Raw genomic sequence first — 14784 nt, 5'->3', positions numbered from 1 at the left:
AACCACTGGCCTATAGTCTCATTTGCACTTTCTCTTTCTGGCCCTATGATTATGTAAATATTAATATAAAGTGGAACTGCTTCAACAGGAGAGACTGAGGGAGCCCCACATCAGACTATCCCTTAATCCGATAGTGTGACAGGGTCAGGCCAGATGGCTACAGGAGAGTGATCGAAGGCAGATACATTAGCCCCAGGTTAAGTAGGTCCCCTTTCCCTGGGTAAGGTAACAGGGAAGGTTCCAGAACAATCAGGAACTTTCTGGAAACAATTAAGGCAGACAGGCTGATTAGAACACCTGCAGCCAATCAAGAAGCTGCTAGAATCAATTAAGGCAGGCTAATCAGGGCATGTGGGTTTAAAAGGGAGCTCACTTCAGTTTGTGGTGCGCGTGTGAGGAGCTGGGAGCAAGAGGCACAAGGAGCGGAGAGGGAGAGGGAGAGGGAGAGGGAGAGGGTGTGGGTGTGCTGCTGGAGGACTGAGGAGTACAAGCATTATCAGACACCAGGAGGGAAGGTCCTGTGGTGAGGATAAAGAAGGTGTTTGGAGGGGGCCATGGGGAAGTAGCCCAGGGAGTTGTAGCCGTCATGCAGCTGTTACAGGAGGCACTCTAGACAGCTGCAATCCACCGGGCCCTGGGCTGGAACTCAGAGCAGAGGGCGGGCCCGGGTTCCCCCCAAAACCTCCCAACTCCTGATCCAACACAGGAAGATCTCTGAGGCTAGCAAAATCCTCAAATAAGCATAGGACCCACCAAGGTAGAGCAGGAACTTTGTCACAATAGTTAGGACACACTTCTGAGAGATGAGAGGCCCCTGCTTAAACCCTTTCACTCATCAAGCAGAGTAAGATTTGAGCCCAGGTCTTCCACATCCTGGGTAAGTGTTCTAACCACTGGGCTAAAAATTATAAGGGAGGTACCATCACCACCTCCTCCAGCATTTCCTGCAAGGAACCACTTAGACACTTATGTCATCTGACAGCATGAGAGTATTGCAAGCAGGACACAAGCGCCTCCTGGACTTAGGCACCTAACTTTGTCAGAGGAGCAGGGCTTAGGACACACCCCTCTCGTTAGCCTCTCCCATTGGCTAGCTTAGACATCCAAGCGTTATCTTTTTTTATGAGGTAGCCGCCCCAATAAATATGCAAGGGTGCTCAGTACACTCCAGCTTTCAAGTTTTATGGGCTGAGGATCATCCTGGATGTGCCAAGTATTATGTACCTCAGAAGTGGCAACCTTAGTCACTTTTTAGAAAAATGGGACTTAGGCACCTACGTCATTTAAGTGCACTTGAACATTTTACCTGACGTGACTTTTTAGGCACTGTAACGGGGCAGATGAACCCCTTATCGTGTCCAGCAAGCTAGGGGTTAAAACGTCCTATCACAAGAAGCCAAAAGTCTTTCTGCCACTGCCAACAATCTATGAGTTAACCTGGTTAATATTCCTCCAGGATACTGTTCCCCTAGAGGGTCTAGGAAATCATTGTCTACCATTAGGGTGGGAAGAGAATAAATCAGTTTGGGTATAGTTGCCAACCAATGTGAAATTTTGCTTTAGACAAATCTCTACATACGCTAAGTGCCTTTTAGGGGGAAGAGAGGGCATGTGCAAGCACCTAGCAGCCAGATATTTGCATATGTATTCTGGTGAATATTAAATTTACTTTTTTCTGAGGACAAGACCAAAAAGCAGAAAGAAATCTTCACCTTTCACAAAAATTCGTACACAACACTCGCCGTTTGCTCAAATTATTTGAAAAAAATGAAGCTCCTTCTCTTTCTATGTGGCTCTGTTTTCACCTTCTGTTCCCTCCCCATACCTGGCTTCCTTCATAGGGTTTCACTCTTTTCCACCCGATGACTTTCTCCCACATGGATTCCCTCCTCATTTTCCCCAGGCCTTTTTGCTATTCCCCACCCTCCCTCTAAAAGACTGGCTGCTTTTTGTCACATACGCAGAGACTTCTGTCCTAGCCGCTTACTAGCTCCATCCCCTAAAAGCTGCCCCTTTCACCTGCAAGTAACTAGCTCCTTGCTCTGCGCCACTGTGTTTGCAATTGCCTTTAGAGCTGTGCTCAGCTCAGCAGGAGGAAGAGCTAAAAAGAGGTTATCAGCAGGAACCAGGGGAGGGAGTTGCTGAGCAGCTGGGAGAGATGCTGCTGTGCTTGGACTACAACTGCCTATCTGCCTAACACTGCCAAAGGGCCCTGGGTATGCTTGCGGGGATTGTTGGCTGCTGTTGCCTGATAGGTTCGGTCGGCTCTGCTCCCTATATGCCCCTGTGCTGCACTTTGAGCTGCAGGAAACTATATTTTGGTGGAAAATCTAGCTGAAACAAACCTTATTAACTGTGGCTGAAGAGAACCTTAATTCATTATGAGGATTATGTCTGGGGAGTAATTTCCTTATTGCCAGTGTGAGTAGGTGCTGCACCAACCAGCCCATTACATGCATCTTCTCTAGTGTGGAGCAGAACGTCTCATTTTCCAATTGTTCAGTAGGAGGAGAGATTTAGCACTGCACCATTTGCCTGGCAGCACGTTTGTTTTCTATAAGGAACAAAGTCTGCAGCTGCACCACGCACAGAACTCCCATTGAAATGAATGGCAGTTCAGAGCATAGAGCCACTGTACAATCAGAGCCTAAATTAATAACCATTAAGATGGAATGTTCAGATTGATAGTGTAGCAGCAAGGGCTTGCAAGGTGAGTTACTGTCATTTCTACTACAGAGTTACAGATAATAATCATCGGGTATTGGGTTTCTATTTTTTGTTTTCCCATGTCATTCTTTAGCCCCTTGCTGCCAGCAATAAGAATGCCTCCTGAGTGTCCTTTTGGTGCATCTTGCATATTTGTTCATCCTTCGGACTTACTGGGCCTGAGCTTGTGGCTGCTTAATGTGCAAAAACTCCCATTGTCTTCTGTGTATTGAGCAGCTGTAGAAATGCATGCAGCCATCTAGGTGACATTTTCCAGCATATTTGAAAGTTCTCATTCGCTGCTGTTTTTACTTTACTCTGTGCCTGTCCTGGCTACCACATATATATCTTAATAGTGCCAGCTATAACAGAAAGTGTTCTTTATAACCAAGTAACATCACAACACAAAACAATAAACTATAATCAAATGCATTCTTTTTTTAAACACATCACAATAAGTTTGAGATATGGTATGAGCTACATAATAGCCTAATTTCCAATCACCTAACTTGAACTCAGACCAATGTAACCCCAGATTTTTTTAATATTAACATTTAGAGACAACACAAGCACAAAAACATCAGGAAATGCACTTGACAAACCTAAATTTGCTTCAAAAATGGGATGGTAACATAATTAGGAAGAGTTATTTAACACTGCCCTGTTTCTGCCATGGGCTCAGAAAGAAACAAAAGGTAGAAAACAGGGGGTAGAATGTCCTCTCATGGTATGCAAGGCACTCCCAGTTATGGCAATACATGTTTTACATGAACTTGGGGTGGAAAATGTCTAAAATATGACTTATGCTGCTGAATGATATAAGAGAGCTATGACTAAGGAAGCTATTATAAATTAAATACCAGGTCCAATCTTGGAGACAAAACTATGCACTCAGTTTTTAATGTGTCTAGAACACAAAGTTATATTTTGTACCTGTCTCACCAAGCTTTTATTACCTGTAATGAATGGCATTTGTAAATCATTAAAGAAAATTAACTCTCTGTAACCCGCCATGGTTTTTATAACAGACCCCTTTATTGCTACACAAGAACAAAGAGTTATCATTGTTCTGTTGCAACCCCCTTTTTTTTCCTGTCTCTCCAACTGCAGTACAGCGACTCTGAGAGTTGATTGTCAGGGTGAGCCGTAATATCTGTTTTCAAATAATTAATTCAAAATCAATCATGTACCAGATTAATACCCCTGATGTCTATTTTTGAGGAACAAAAGACTAATTTTATTTCTAGTACTGATCTATAGAGCCCTGCATGGATACAAAATTTGTATCTGCATCCGATCCGTGATCCACAAACATGGTCTGAAGATATAAAGCGGATATCCTCAGATTTGCACGGCTCTGCTGATCTATGGTCCCTGTGACAGTGGATACATAAGGAGAACCATTCTCTTACAACATCATGAGTCTGTCTCAAACCAAGGGAATGAGAAATCTGCTGCTGCAGCCTTTAAAGCCTGCAAGCTCCAGGAGCGCAGAGAAGACAGACAGGCTCGGCAAATTTTTCCACCATATCACTAAGCCAGAGGCAAACACATATAGTCCCAGACTCAGTGAGCTCTGACCCTGCATGTTCTGGCTTTGAGATGAGATTTCACCCTATGTTTGGGTTTTTAGCTGATTAAATTTAATCCCATAAATTACACAATTGTATGCTGATGGTAATAATTATTTAGATGTTTCTATGTATCTTTTGTTCTGATCTTAGAAAATGTGTGGCTTCTTTTAGTATTTAATATGTTGCCTGAACTAAAAGCTGAAAGGTTGTCTGTTGCTTTTGCATCGTTGCATCATTTATGCAGATATTCTATTCCTAGAACCAATCAAACTAGTCCCTTTGAGAGAGGCAGTATTTTCTATCTGACAGTACGGCGTGGCAAAGAATTAAAAATTCTATGCTAAAGCCCAGTGATGTTAACAAGGGGAATCTTTTAAATCAGAATTCATAGGACCAATAATTGATGGCTAGAAAGAACCTCTAATTTATTTGTGCACATTCACAAGCTGCTCTTATTTTGTAGCCTCTGTTGAGCTGTGGAGGTCACGTCTGGGCCGGGTGATGTACTCCATGGCAAACTGTCTGCTAATGATGAAGGTACGTGGGTGGCAATAACTGCAGAGTTACCGTATATACTAGAATACAATGTCAGAGAAAGTGCAAGAGAATTACCGGTGCATGGATAGGGGAAGACTACCTGACTGTACAAGGTTTAGCTTAGTGAAGAATTAATTAGACTTAGTAATTACTTATTTAATAGATAACCACTTGCAGCAATATTCTTTAGGACCATATCTACACTTATTTCTTTTGAAATCATTTCAGAGCACATGCAATAACAATACAGAATTTGCATTTTTAAATTGAATTTTTCAAACACTTAACTAAATACTGTAATTAAAATCAATTATATGCTCTCTGTCTTTCTCAAACTATATACTAGGAATGTTACTCTAGTAGCACACAGTAATGATACTGTAGGCTTTGTGTGTGACAAAGACTCGAGACATCCAAATACATTTTCTGCCTTGTCCATATGTCTATGCAACAAGATTCTGACTCTGGAGTTTTTAGTCTCCTATAGCTGAAATGGTAGGAACAGTCAGAGAGGAGTTGTCTGTTTTTTGCCTGGTTTTTTTCCCCCTCCTGTAAGCCATCTTACTCCATTTTGTGCAGCAGCTTCGCCTTGCATTCAGAAAGAGGGAACAACAAACTTCTTCCAAAGTAGACCTCATTGCCATGGGAATAGGGATGCCCCCGTGCTAAGCTTGTGGCAAGAGCAATGGACTGCCTCAACGCAGATCTTAAAGCTACTTTATGGATCAATTAGCATCAAAACCCCAGAGCAACACTATCCGCACTATAACCTCTCACAGACCAGGCTCTGAACTTCTCCATATTCCTAGCGTTGAACCCTGTTATAGTTTTGGCCTTCACAACATCCCAAAGTGTAACAGGGTTCAAAACAGAATTAGATAAGTTCATGGAGGATAGGTCCATAAATGGTCAGGGATGCAACCCATGCTCTGGGTTTCCTTAGCCTCTGACTGACTGCCAGAAGTTGTGAGTGGACAACAGGGGAGGTGGATACCTTGACAGTTGCCTGTTCTGTTCATTCCTTCTGAAGCATCTGGCATTGGACACTGCTGGAAGATGGGATACTGTGCCACATGGTCTGATCCAGGGCTGACCCAGTATGGCCGTTCTTATGATCCTAGTTGCCCAACATCATTCCTGAATATGGCTTTCGATAAAGCTGAATAAGCTACTCGTAAGCCTTGTTTTCTTGATGTTTTTAACACTGAAATAATGTCTCAAATAATGTATAGGTATGAAAGTGTCAGTTGCCCAGAGCCTGCCTTAAAATTCAGCATTTTGCTCTTATGAGGATCCCAGGAGATGGAAATATATATTCAGAATAGTTAGAGTGAGATCAGCACTATTCCCTCTTATGTAAATACAACAGCATAGCAAATCAGGGTGGTCAGAAGGAAGCCCCATTCTGTCTTTAAAGCAAACAAGTCTTTTGAATCAGAATCCTGAGACACGGTCAGTTTTCAGAAAACTCTCCTTTTTGAAATGCAGGTAGGAAAAAAATTAATCTTCATCCCAAACTTAAATCTATAACTGGAGTATAAAAATATCCAGTTAAAGAAATATAGTTAACAAACACTGCAGGCTTCCAACTAGTTATACAGTAACTTTGCTTGTAACTATACTGATTTTTTCCCCAAGCTCCTTATATCTCCTTTAGTCACTTCTGCACTCCTCGTCTTTTCTGCTTCTATATCCCATTCCTGTTTCTGTTCCCCTTTCGTCCTTTTTGTGGTATTTTCTTCTCACTTCAGTAGTGGCATGAACTCCAACTTCTAAGCCAGTCATCAGTGTTTCTGACAAGGTTGCTTCAAGGGAACTGCAACTCATTCTCCTTCCTGCATTTCTCAAAACCCAGGGTATTCACAATCTGTATTATAACTCTCAATCTAGGAAACTAGAATTCCAAGATTGTTTCCAGAATTCAGATTTTCCGCATAATAATACATGTTGCTATTGAACCCCAACATAGCCATTACCTGTATTAAACTTGGCCTTGAATATGTTGCATGTGCCTTCCCATGATGCACATAATTTTCAAGAACTGCCTTATAAGAGTCAGAATCTTTTAAGAGCAATTTTCAAACATAAGTCATATTGCAATTAAAATCAGGACAAAAGGTGAAGATAATCTGTACTGTATATGCCACAAACCCTCTGACAGAGGTAAATTGGCTTCTTGTTTATTTTTTCCTTTAAATGTTCCCAAATGTTAAAACAGTCTTAATAACACACAATGCTCATATATTCATCTCTGCCTTCTGCTTTAATTGATAACAAATTATTTCTTCAAATAATGATTTTTAAATATGGTCTTTTTTGAGGATCAGCATTTTTTGAGAAAATTAATTACACAAAGCTTCAGATATCTGTAAGAGATATCAGTTGTATGTAATATACTTCTAGAGGAGTATTCATTGTAAAATATATCATTCAGTTTTGAAGCTTTTTATTTTCCGGTGTAATGAATAAACAAATTCTGAACTGAGTCAGTGCAATCTATCGCCATCTAGTGACAATATATTATATTGGGATATAATTCTGTGTTGATTCTGAAGGACTGTGTTGAATCATTTGTGCTGTTGGGTAGATTGCTGATGATGATAATAATAATTATTATTTACTGAACTATAATAATATTCCCTGTAACTTGGTGTAAAAAACATGGACTAATTTCCAGCTGTACATTTTATTAACCTTTTCCTTTGGCTAGAAAAGTTAACTAGTATTTGTTGAAATATAATTATAGATTATCTTTAAGGTTAGGATTGTCAAAGGAGCCTAAAATAATTAGTTTCCATGGGAGTTGGGTGCCTAACACCTTTAGGCTCTTTTAATAAACCCAGCCTTAAAGATTAAACCCAATAAATTCCCCTCAGTGTCATTCTTCTTGACCATCCTGAAAGGAAAACTTACGCGACCCATGGAGTTCTGTCCTTACATGGCCACATGAGCACCTCACTAATAGCCTTGTTAGGTAGAAAAGAATACTATTTTACAGGTGGTGATTTGAGGCACAAAGAAGTGACCCAAGATCACACAGGAAGCCTGTGGTGGAACAGAGAATTGAACCTGGGTCTCCTTTACCCAAGGCTAGTCCTCTAATCGAGTGGTTTTCAAACTTTTCTTCTGGCTACCCAGTTATAGAAAACTGTTGATGCCTGTGACTCTGTGGAGCTGGGGATGAGGGATTTGGGAGGGGCTCAGGGCTGGGGCAGATGGTTGGAGTGCGAGAGGGGGTCAGGGCTCTGGCCTGGGGTGCAGGCTCTGGGGTGGGGCCAGGGATGAGGGGTTTGGGGTGCAGGGAGGGGCTCTGCATTTGTGGAGGGCTCAGGGTTGGGGCAGAGGAGATTGGTGTGCAGGGTTGGGGCACGGGCTTACCTCAGCCATCTCCCGGTCAGCAGCGCAGTGGAGGTGCTAAGGCAGGCTTCATGGCTGTCCTGGCACCATGGACCACGCTGCGCCCCAGAAGTGGCCGCAGCAGGTCCAGCTCCTAGGCGGAGGTGCGCAAGCAGCTCCGTGTGGCTCTCACCTGTAGGCACTGCCCCCCAGCTCCCATTGGCTGGTTCCCAGCCAGTGGGAGTGTGGAGCCGGTGCTCGGGGTGGGGGCAGCACACAGAGCTCTGTGGCCCCCCTGCCTAAGAGTCGGACCTGCTGCTGGCTGCTTCCGGGTCCAGCACAGTGTCAGAACAGGTAGGGACTAGCCCGCCTTAGCCGGACAGCACCACCGTAGGGTCTTTTAACGGCTCGGTCAGCGGTGCTGACCCAATGTCTTATATTCCTCAACTCAGTACTGGGTCACAACCCGCAGTTTGAAAACCACTGCTCTAACCACTTGACATTCTTCCTCAGATACGGAATTATCTTTCTCCTGTCTTCATCATATCTAGACTACTGAATGTAGCAGCATGAGGGAGCATTCATTCCAGATCCAACTAATGCTGTGCATTACCTCCTTTCAGCAATCTGATTGATTGCACACACACACACACAAAATCTGCATTGCATTTTTACTAAGTCAACCTGAAACATTTTAATTTTTTAAAAGTTCCATCCCAAACTTTTGCAGTCTTACCAAATGTGTTAACTCACTGAAAAATAAACTCTTAAATGACATCCCTATGTATAATATAGATGCACTCTAATTAAAAGCAAGTGCTATATTTTAAAACATATAAAGAACATAAGAACTTATTTATTCAGAATTGTACCCACTTTTGAATAGTTTTCTGCTAATAGAACCAAAACCAGAAGAGATTTTTTTATCAGGGGTGGGAGGGGTATCTGGGTCTACTGCAATTAAAAGATGTGGGGAGGAAGGGAAGACAGCAATCTATACTAGTGACGCAAGAGTCTGATGTCTAAGGACTTTCTTCTGATTTGGATTCTGTTCTGATTTAAAAGACAGACAGCATTAATTGTCCTCTCTCTTGCTTTAATTATGCTGTAGTACTATCTTCTGGATTCATAACACTGTGAAACTCTGTTTTCACAGCCACTACACAAGTACTACAGAGAGGGAAAAGGGCAAGTTTTTTTTTCCTTTTTAAGAAAGTTATTCATATCCTCCTTTCTCAGGACCAGTTTCTCAAGACTAATCCTAATGACCAGTTTAGGGTGCAAAAACGAAAGGTGATTATTAGTCTCTAGTTTCTGTACCTGATCCCAGCATACCACTGAGCATGAACATTTGTTCCTACCTCCAATGAACTAAAGATCATATTTAAATTATTCGGATTTAAAATAAATCACAAATTTTAAACAACCTGCAAAGATTATTTAATACAAATACAGATGCATTTAAGTACAAGAAACATATTTTACTCTTCTTCGCGCAAATAGCCAGATTGGATTCATTGGGACTATTTACATGAGTAAGTCTATCTAGGTTTACATCTAAATAGTACTTGATTCAAAAGTTATTAAAATTTAACACGGTGTTGCCCATTCTCATAAATTTATCATGTGTAATGCAAATTTGTCCCCTCCTACAGGCATTCTCATGATGATGCAAAAATCTTCAGCCTTCATGTGATTTTTTTTTTTAGGAAGCAATGTGTGAGAGAGAGAACTGCCTACTTATGTTTTATAGTTTAGTGGAAGGTGCATGAACCTTTTAAGCCCCAAGATTATGAGTTCTAGTCCTAACGCTTCCAGTGTCTGCTGTTAACGTTTCTGTACCCTTCTCGACCCTTATTATAAGCCAAGATTTCATATCGTACGGGAGGGTAACTGTCCTTCACAATTTGCACAGATAACTGGGAGCTTACACAAGCCCGCTTCAGGCAGAGCTGAGAATGAAACACAAGTAAGTTTCTAATATGACAGAGCTAAGTTTATCCATTTTGCAACATAGTCTTCCAGAAGGAACCTGTCAAATGAGGTGCCTGTATAACTAACACTAGTGCAGTGTGGCTTTGTGCCATAGTGTATTGGGTAAGCCACACAGATTAATGATTCTGCTACTGCATTCATGCAAAGAGGTGTGGTTCTTTAGCTGAAGTGTTAGCGACTCATCCTTTTACACCCAGAATACAACCCTACATATGTCCCAAGCAGGGGCATTGTTTCATTAGGTTATGCTCTCTGTAACCGCTACGCCAGAATCTGCTCCCAGAACCAGGAATACAAACCAGTTACCCTGATGTCCAGCCTTCCATTTCTGTAACCCACTAACTGTGTGTGTGGTGTCTCCCTGCATGGGCTAGCCCTCATACAGATAACAGCATGCTTTCCTCCTACCACTTACTCTCTTAGCTGAAGTGGAGGAGGTCTGTGCTTTGGATCTGAAGATTGTGGTTTCCAACCCTGCTCATACTGATGTGGGGTGAAAAACTATATATATGTAAAAATTTAGGGTAATGACCGCAGAGTAATTACTGAAATTATTTTATGTTGTAAAATATTGCATTTAAAAGTGAATTAGTATAACATCCCATTTGTTTTACTGTTGCGTTTATATTATGTGTAATTGGTTACATGTAATTGTCCCTTTAGACATATGAAGTGACAGACTGCTTTGTCTCTTCACCGAAGAGTTAACTCAAGTTCTCTACCTTCAAGTTATTCCTCTGAAGTTAGCATAGCTCAAGGTGGAGCAGCCACAAAGCAAAATAATATTCAAGCGGCAGCATGCACTCATGTGTGGCACAAAGACTTCTGGGTACACATCCCATGATTCTTAGCACTGCAATAAGTTGAGCTGCTCTATGAATTATTTCCCATTGATTTGTGGGAGAACTTTTCTGCCTATCTGGATATTGGAGGTGGGGGAAGAATTGTGGGGAGGCAGTCTAGCAGCACTTGAGAAGTGTTAACCTGTATCCACACGTGCTCACTCAAGTTTTAAAATTTGTGAGAGTTCTCAACAGTGTAAATATCACCCACACATTGATGGAAGGGGGAGTTCAAAAGAGGGCAGACCAAATAAAACCACCTGACTTTTTTAGGGTCAGTCTGTTGGATTTTTGAACTTCTGGGGCAGCCAATATTGATACAGTAACATTTAGTATGACATGGTGCATCCGAGTGACAACAAGAGCTCTAAATATGTCCGTTATTAAATATTATACATTTATCATTGTTAATAAATTATAGTCACAGTTTGCAAATTGTTTGCAATTGAAGATCTCTTGATTTTTGTTACTGCAAAATTGGATTATTACAGGTGGTGATCTGGGTCAGAAATAGGAGGGGCTTAGTCATTTTAAATATAGCCATAAGAAAACATAACAAAGTTCACATTATCTCCCATCAGTTATGGAGTAGAGGAGAAGGCAGAAGAAATGCCTGCGGCGTTTTTTCCAAGTAAGTTAGGGGAAAAAGTGACCCCTGTTGCTTTTCAGCATTAAAACTTGCAGAGATTAGAGCACCTTCAAGAGGCAAAACAAAACAAAATGGTAGGCTGCTAGGCAGAGTGTATGCCAGCTGTCTTGAGATGCTTGTGTACAGCCTGGAAAGAGCAGGCTGTGCCCCTTAGTCTCTGATATGGTTTTGATTCTGAGCATCGCACTAGAAGTCCTTGTATTACAATTTACACATGGAATTTTCAGAAGTGCCTAAATCACTTGGGTGCATAATCCCCATTGATTTAGACTAAATGGCACTTGTGCTCTTAACTCACTTAGGTGCTTTTGAAAATGCCGTCCTAAAACATTATTGGAAGCTGAAGAGTAAATGGTCAGGTTCTGTTGGTAATTTTGCTGAGGAGAGACGTGATCCAATTGGAAAAAGAAATGTAAAGAAAAATCTGCCACTTTATCACTGGCTGTAGTGTACATTTCCAATAGAACTGAATAGTCAGAAGGTTAGAATAGTCAGCAGCTAGCACTACCATGTTGGGAGGAAATTCCATTAACATTAAACTTTTGCAATGATTTTAATTCTGTACCTGTTCTCATCAATATCTGTTTACTGCTCGCACACTTTTTAAAAACAGCGTACGTAAAACAATGAGTGAATGCTGAGCTTAAAAATCTAGTCATGTGCTTTTTTTCCCCTTTAGGACTATGTGCTTGCTGTAGATGCGTATCACACAGTCATCAAATATTACCCAGAACAGGAACCTCAGCTGTTGAGTGGAATTGGAAGGATTTTTCTTCAGGTATATGTGTTACTCTGAATATGCTAAGTAACGTTGTTGACAGTAATGTAATGAGTAATTGCTGTATTTAAAACTCTGTTCTTATTCTCATTAGGCATATATATATATGGTAATCTAAATGTAGTAGAGGCTTTAAAATAAGATAAAACAGAGTTTCTACCATGAAACATTTGACTAGATTAGAAAATGTAAAGTATTTACAGTGGTGAATCAAACTTAATTACATTATCTAACAAAGATGACGCTATGGAAATTACACCTAGTAATTATATCCGTTCAAAGGGTGAGATCCTGATCCAACTAGAGTCTATAGCAAAATTCCCACAGACTTTATTGGGGCCAGGATTTCACCCCAAATCTAATTTCCCTCTTCTTCAAACCCATACAGGCTTCTGGTGTTTAATCAAACTGCTCCTAAACATCTTAATCCAAAAGCCATGTGAGAATTTCCTCACCTTCCTTTTGCCATGGCATTATTTCCATTGTGGAGAGAAAAGCCAGCAGTGTTTCATGTGTACAAATAGTGTGCATATGGCTGTGTAGATTACATCTATTAAATACTGTTGCAATATTACGTTGTTTTTCAAAAAAGGATCTCTTATTACTATGCTACATAGTAATCTGATGAAAATTGAAGTCCTAATATTTCGTATCCCACAAATCCATAAAGAATGGGTTTGTAACATTCCCTAATGTTAAACACTTCAGACTTTCTCTTTTATTAATAAAGAAAATATTAGTGCTTAAATGATATATTTATTTATAAAATTTCTTCTTGTCTGTGGTGCTAAGGCTATAAAATTAAACTATTCTATTTGGGGTTTCTTTTTACTTGGATGAAAGATAATTAAATTATTATTGTTTGTTTGAAATCATATAGGTTGTCATTCAAACAAATCCAATTATGGAATTTTCAATTTTTCTAGCAGGAATTTTATTTCAACATAGTTGATCATTCAGTAGAAATGTGGTGGTGGTGGTTGAAGGTTTTTTCTGAATCAGAATTGATCAGAACGTTAAAGTGAAATTCCTATAAAATTGAGAAATATAAAAGTACATTAATTATAGACAACTTCTACTAATTATGTGTGTTAAAGAAAGGTATAACTATGAGTAAAGCTACTCAAAGTTCACATCATTGATAATTCTGGGTCATAATAGAAAAATCAATCAGCCAGCCTGGTTGCTTTACTTGGCACTGTCATGTGACAAAGCAGAGATCACTTCCTGCTCCTGGAGTCTTTCTCTCTGATGCATCAGTGACTGCATTAACACTCTCAACCTCGAGAGAGTGGGCGTAGACTTCCCCCTGTCTCTGAAGAGCAATCTGTCCATCCAACTTAAAGAGTGGTGTTAACAGGCTCTGAAGGGAATCCTGTCAAGTTGTCATCCTCCTTGATGGTTGGCTATGACATGGGATTATTTGAATTAGTGTCTTTACTGCCAGAACTGGACCTTTCCTCATAGCGTAGCAGAATGGAAAATAAAGCCTAAGGCTCCTGTTGGCTTGCTGACATAACCCTGGACAATAGCTAATGAAAACACCACTTCTAAATGCAAATAGTTCTTTGGCCTGGTGTGTCAGGGAAAATGTCTTTATTGCTTGGCAATATCTCCTGTTTTTATTTGGTAGTTTTAAATAGAAGAATAAAAGAAGAATTCAAATTGCCTGTTTATGAAAATAAGTATAAAACCTCATTGAGAGAGGGTAGACTGGTCTGAAATTTAATAGCAACAAATTCCATCTGGAGAGTGCTAAGCAACTGATAGAGGAATTTGATGTCAAAAGAAGCAGTCACTGAGCATGTAAACAAAACTAAGAGGGGTGTGAACTCAGAGAGAGGTGCAGCAACGAGGAGTAGGGAGTCAGCATGTGTAGGTGTCAGCTGTCTAGCATGTTTGAACCCTAGAACAGGCAAACTCCATGAGAAGACGACAAAAACCTTTTGCAGAAACTGAGGAGAAAGGCAAAGGGAGCTTTTCAGAACTCAAGCCTCATGCTTTCGCAGAAAAACAGTGCAAGGGATTCCCAAGTAGTCTCAAACTGTTCTATTAGCCATGAATTGCAACCAGAAGAGGCACAATGAGCCAGATTTTATCCATTTATGAAAGTCCCAAAGATATTTTGGGAGTAGAATTCAACTCCTGAGTGTGAAGTAATGCAGTGGTGAATTTCTAGATGTGACTAGTGAAGAAGTGCTATGAAAATGAAGTGGAGGGTGGAGTCTTGTGAGACGTAACATTGGCATAAGGATAAGCCAAGTGTTGTATACTCTCTCTTACTTCAATTTTCTCACCAGACCCAATTCTTCTATAATGCCTACAAGAATGTATTGTTTCAGGGGCAGTGAGGTATAGCTGAAGGGT

The 14784-nt window shown here is 40.6% G+C and overlaps 1 protein-coding gene across 2 annotated transcripts in view; it reads left to right on the top strand.

Moving 5' to 3' along the window:
* TRAPPC12 (trafficking protein particle complex subunit 12) overlaps positions 1–14784 on the top strand; it is a 93527-nt gene that overhangs the window by 72767 nt on the left and 5976 nt on the right. Inside the window, exons 8-10 of one of the 2 annotated variants that reach the window (XM_045010009.1) lie at positions 4744–4817; positions 10069–10122; positions 12319–12417. In XM_045010009.1, the coding sequence (XP_044865944.1) occupies positions 4744–4817; positions 10069–10122; positions 12319–12417 (227 nt within the window). The remainder of the gene's footprint in view (positions 1–4743; positions 4818–10068; positions 10123–12318; positions 12418–14784) is intronic. The other variant, XM_045010010.1, reaches the window with a different exon arrangement.

This window comes from Mauremys mutica, chromosome 3 (genome assembly GCF_020497125.1).
Source record: "Mauremys mutica isolate MM-2020 ecotype Southern chromosome 3, ASM2049712v1, whole genome shotgun sequence".
Taxonomy (NCBI): domain Eukaryota; kingdom Metazoa; phylum Chordata; order Testudines; family Geoemydidae; genus Mauremys; species Mauremys mutica.
Note: the sequence above shows the minus strand (reverse complement) of the source record. Positions and strands in the feature narration are given on the sequence as shown.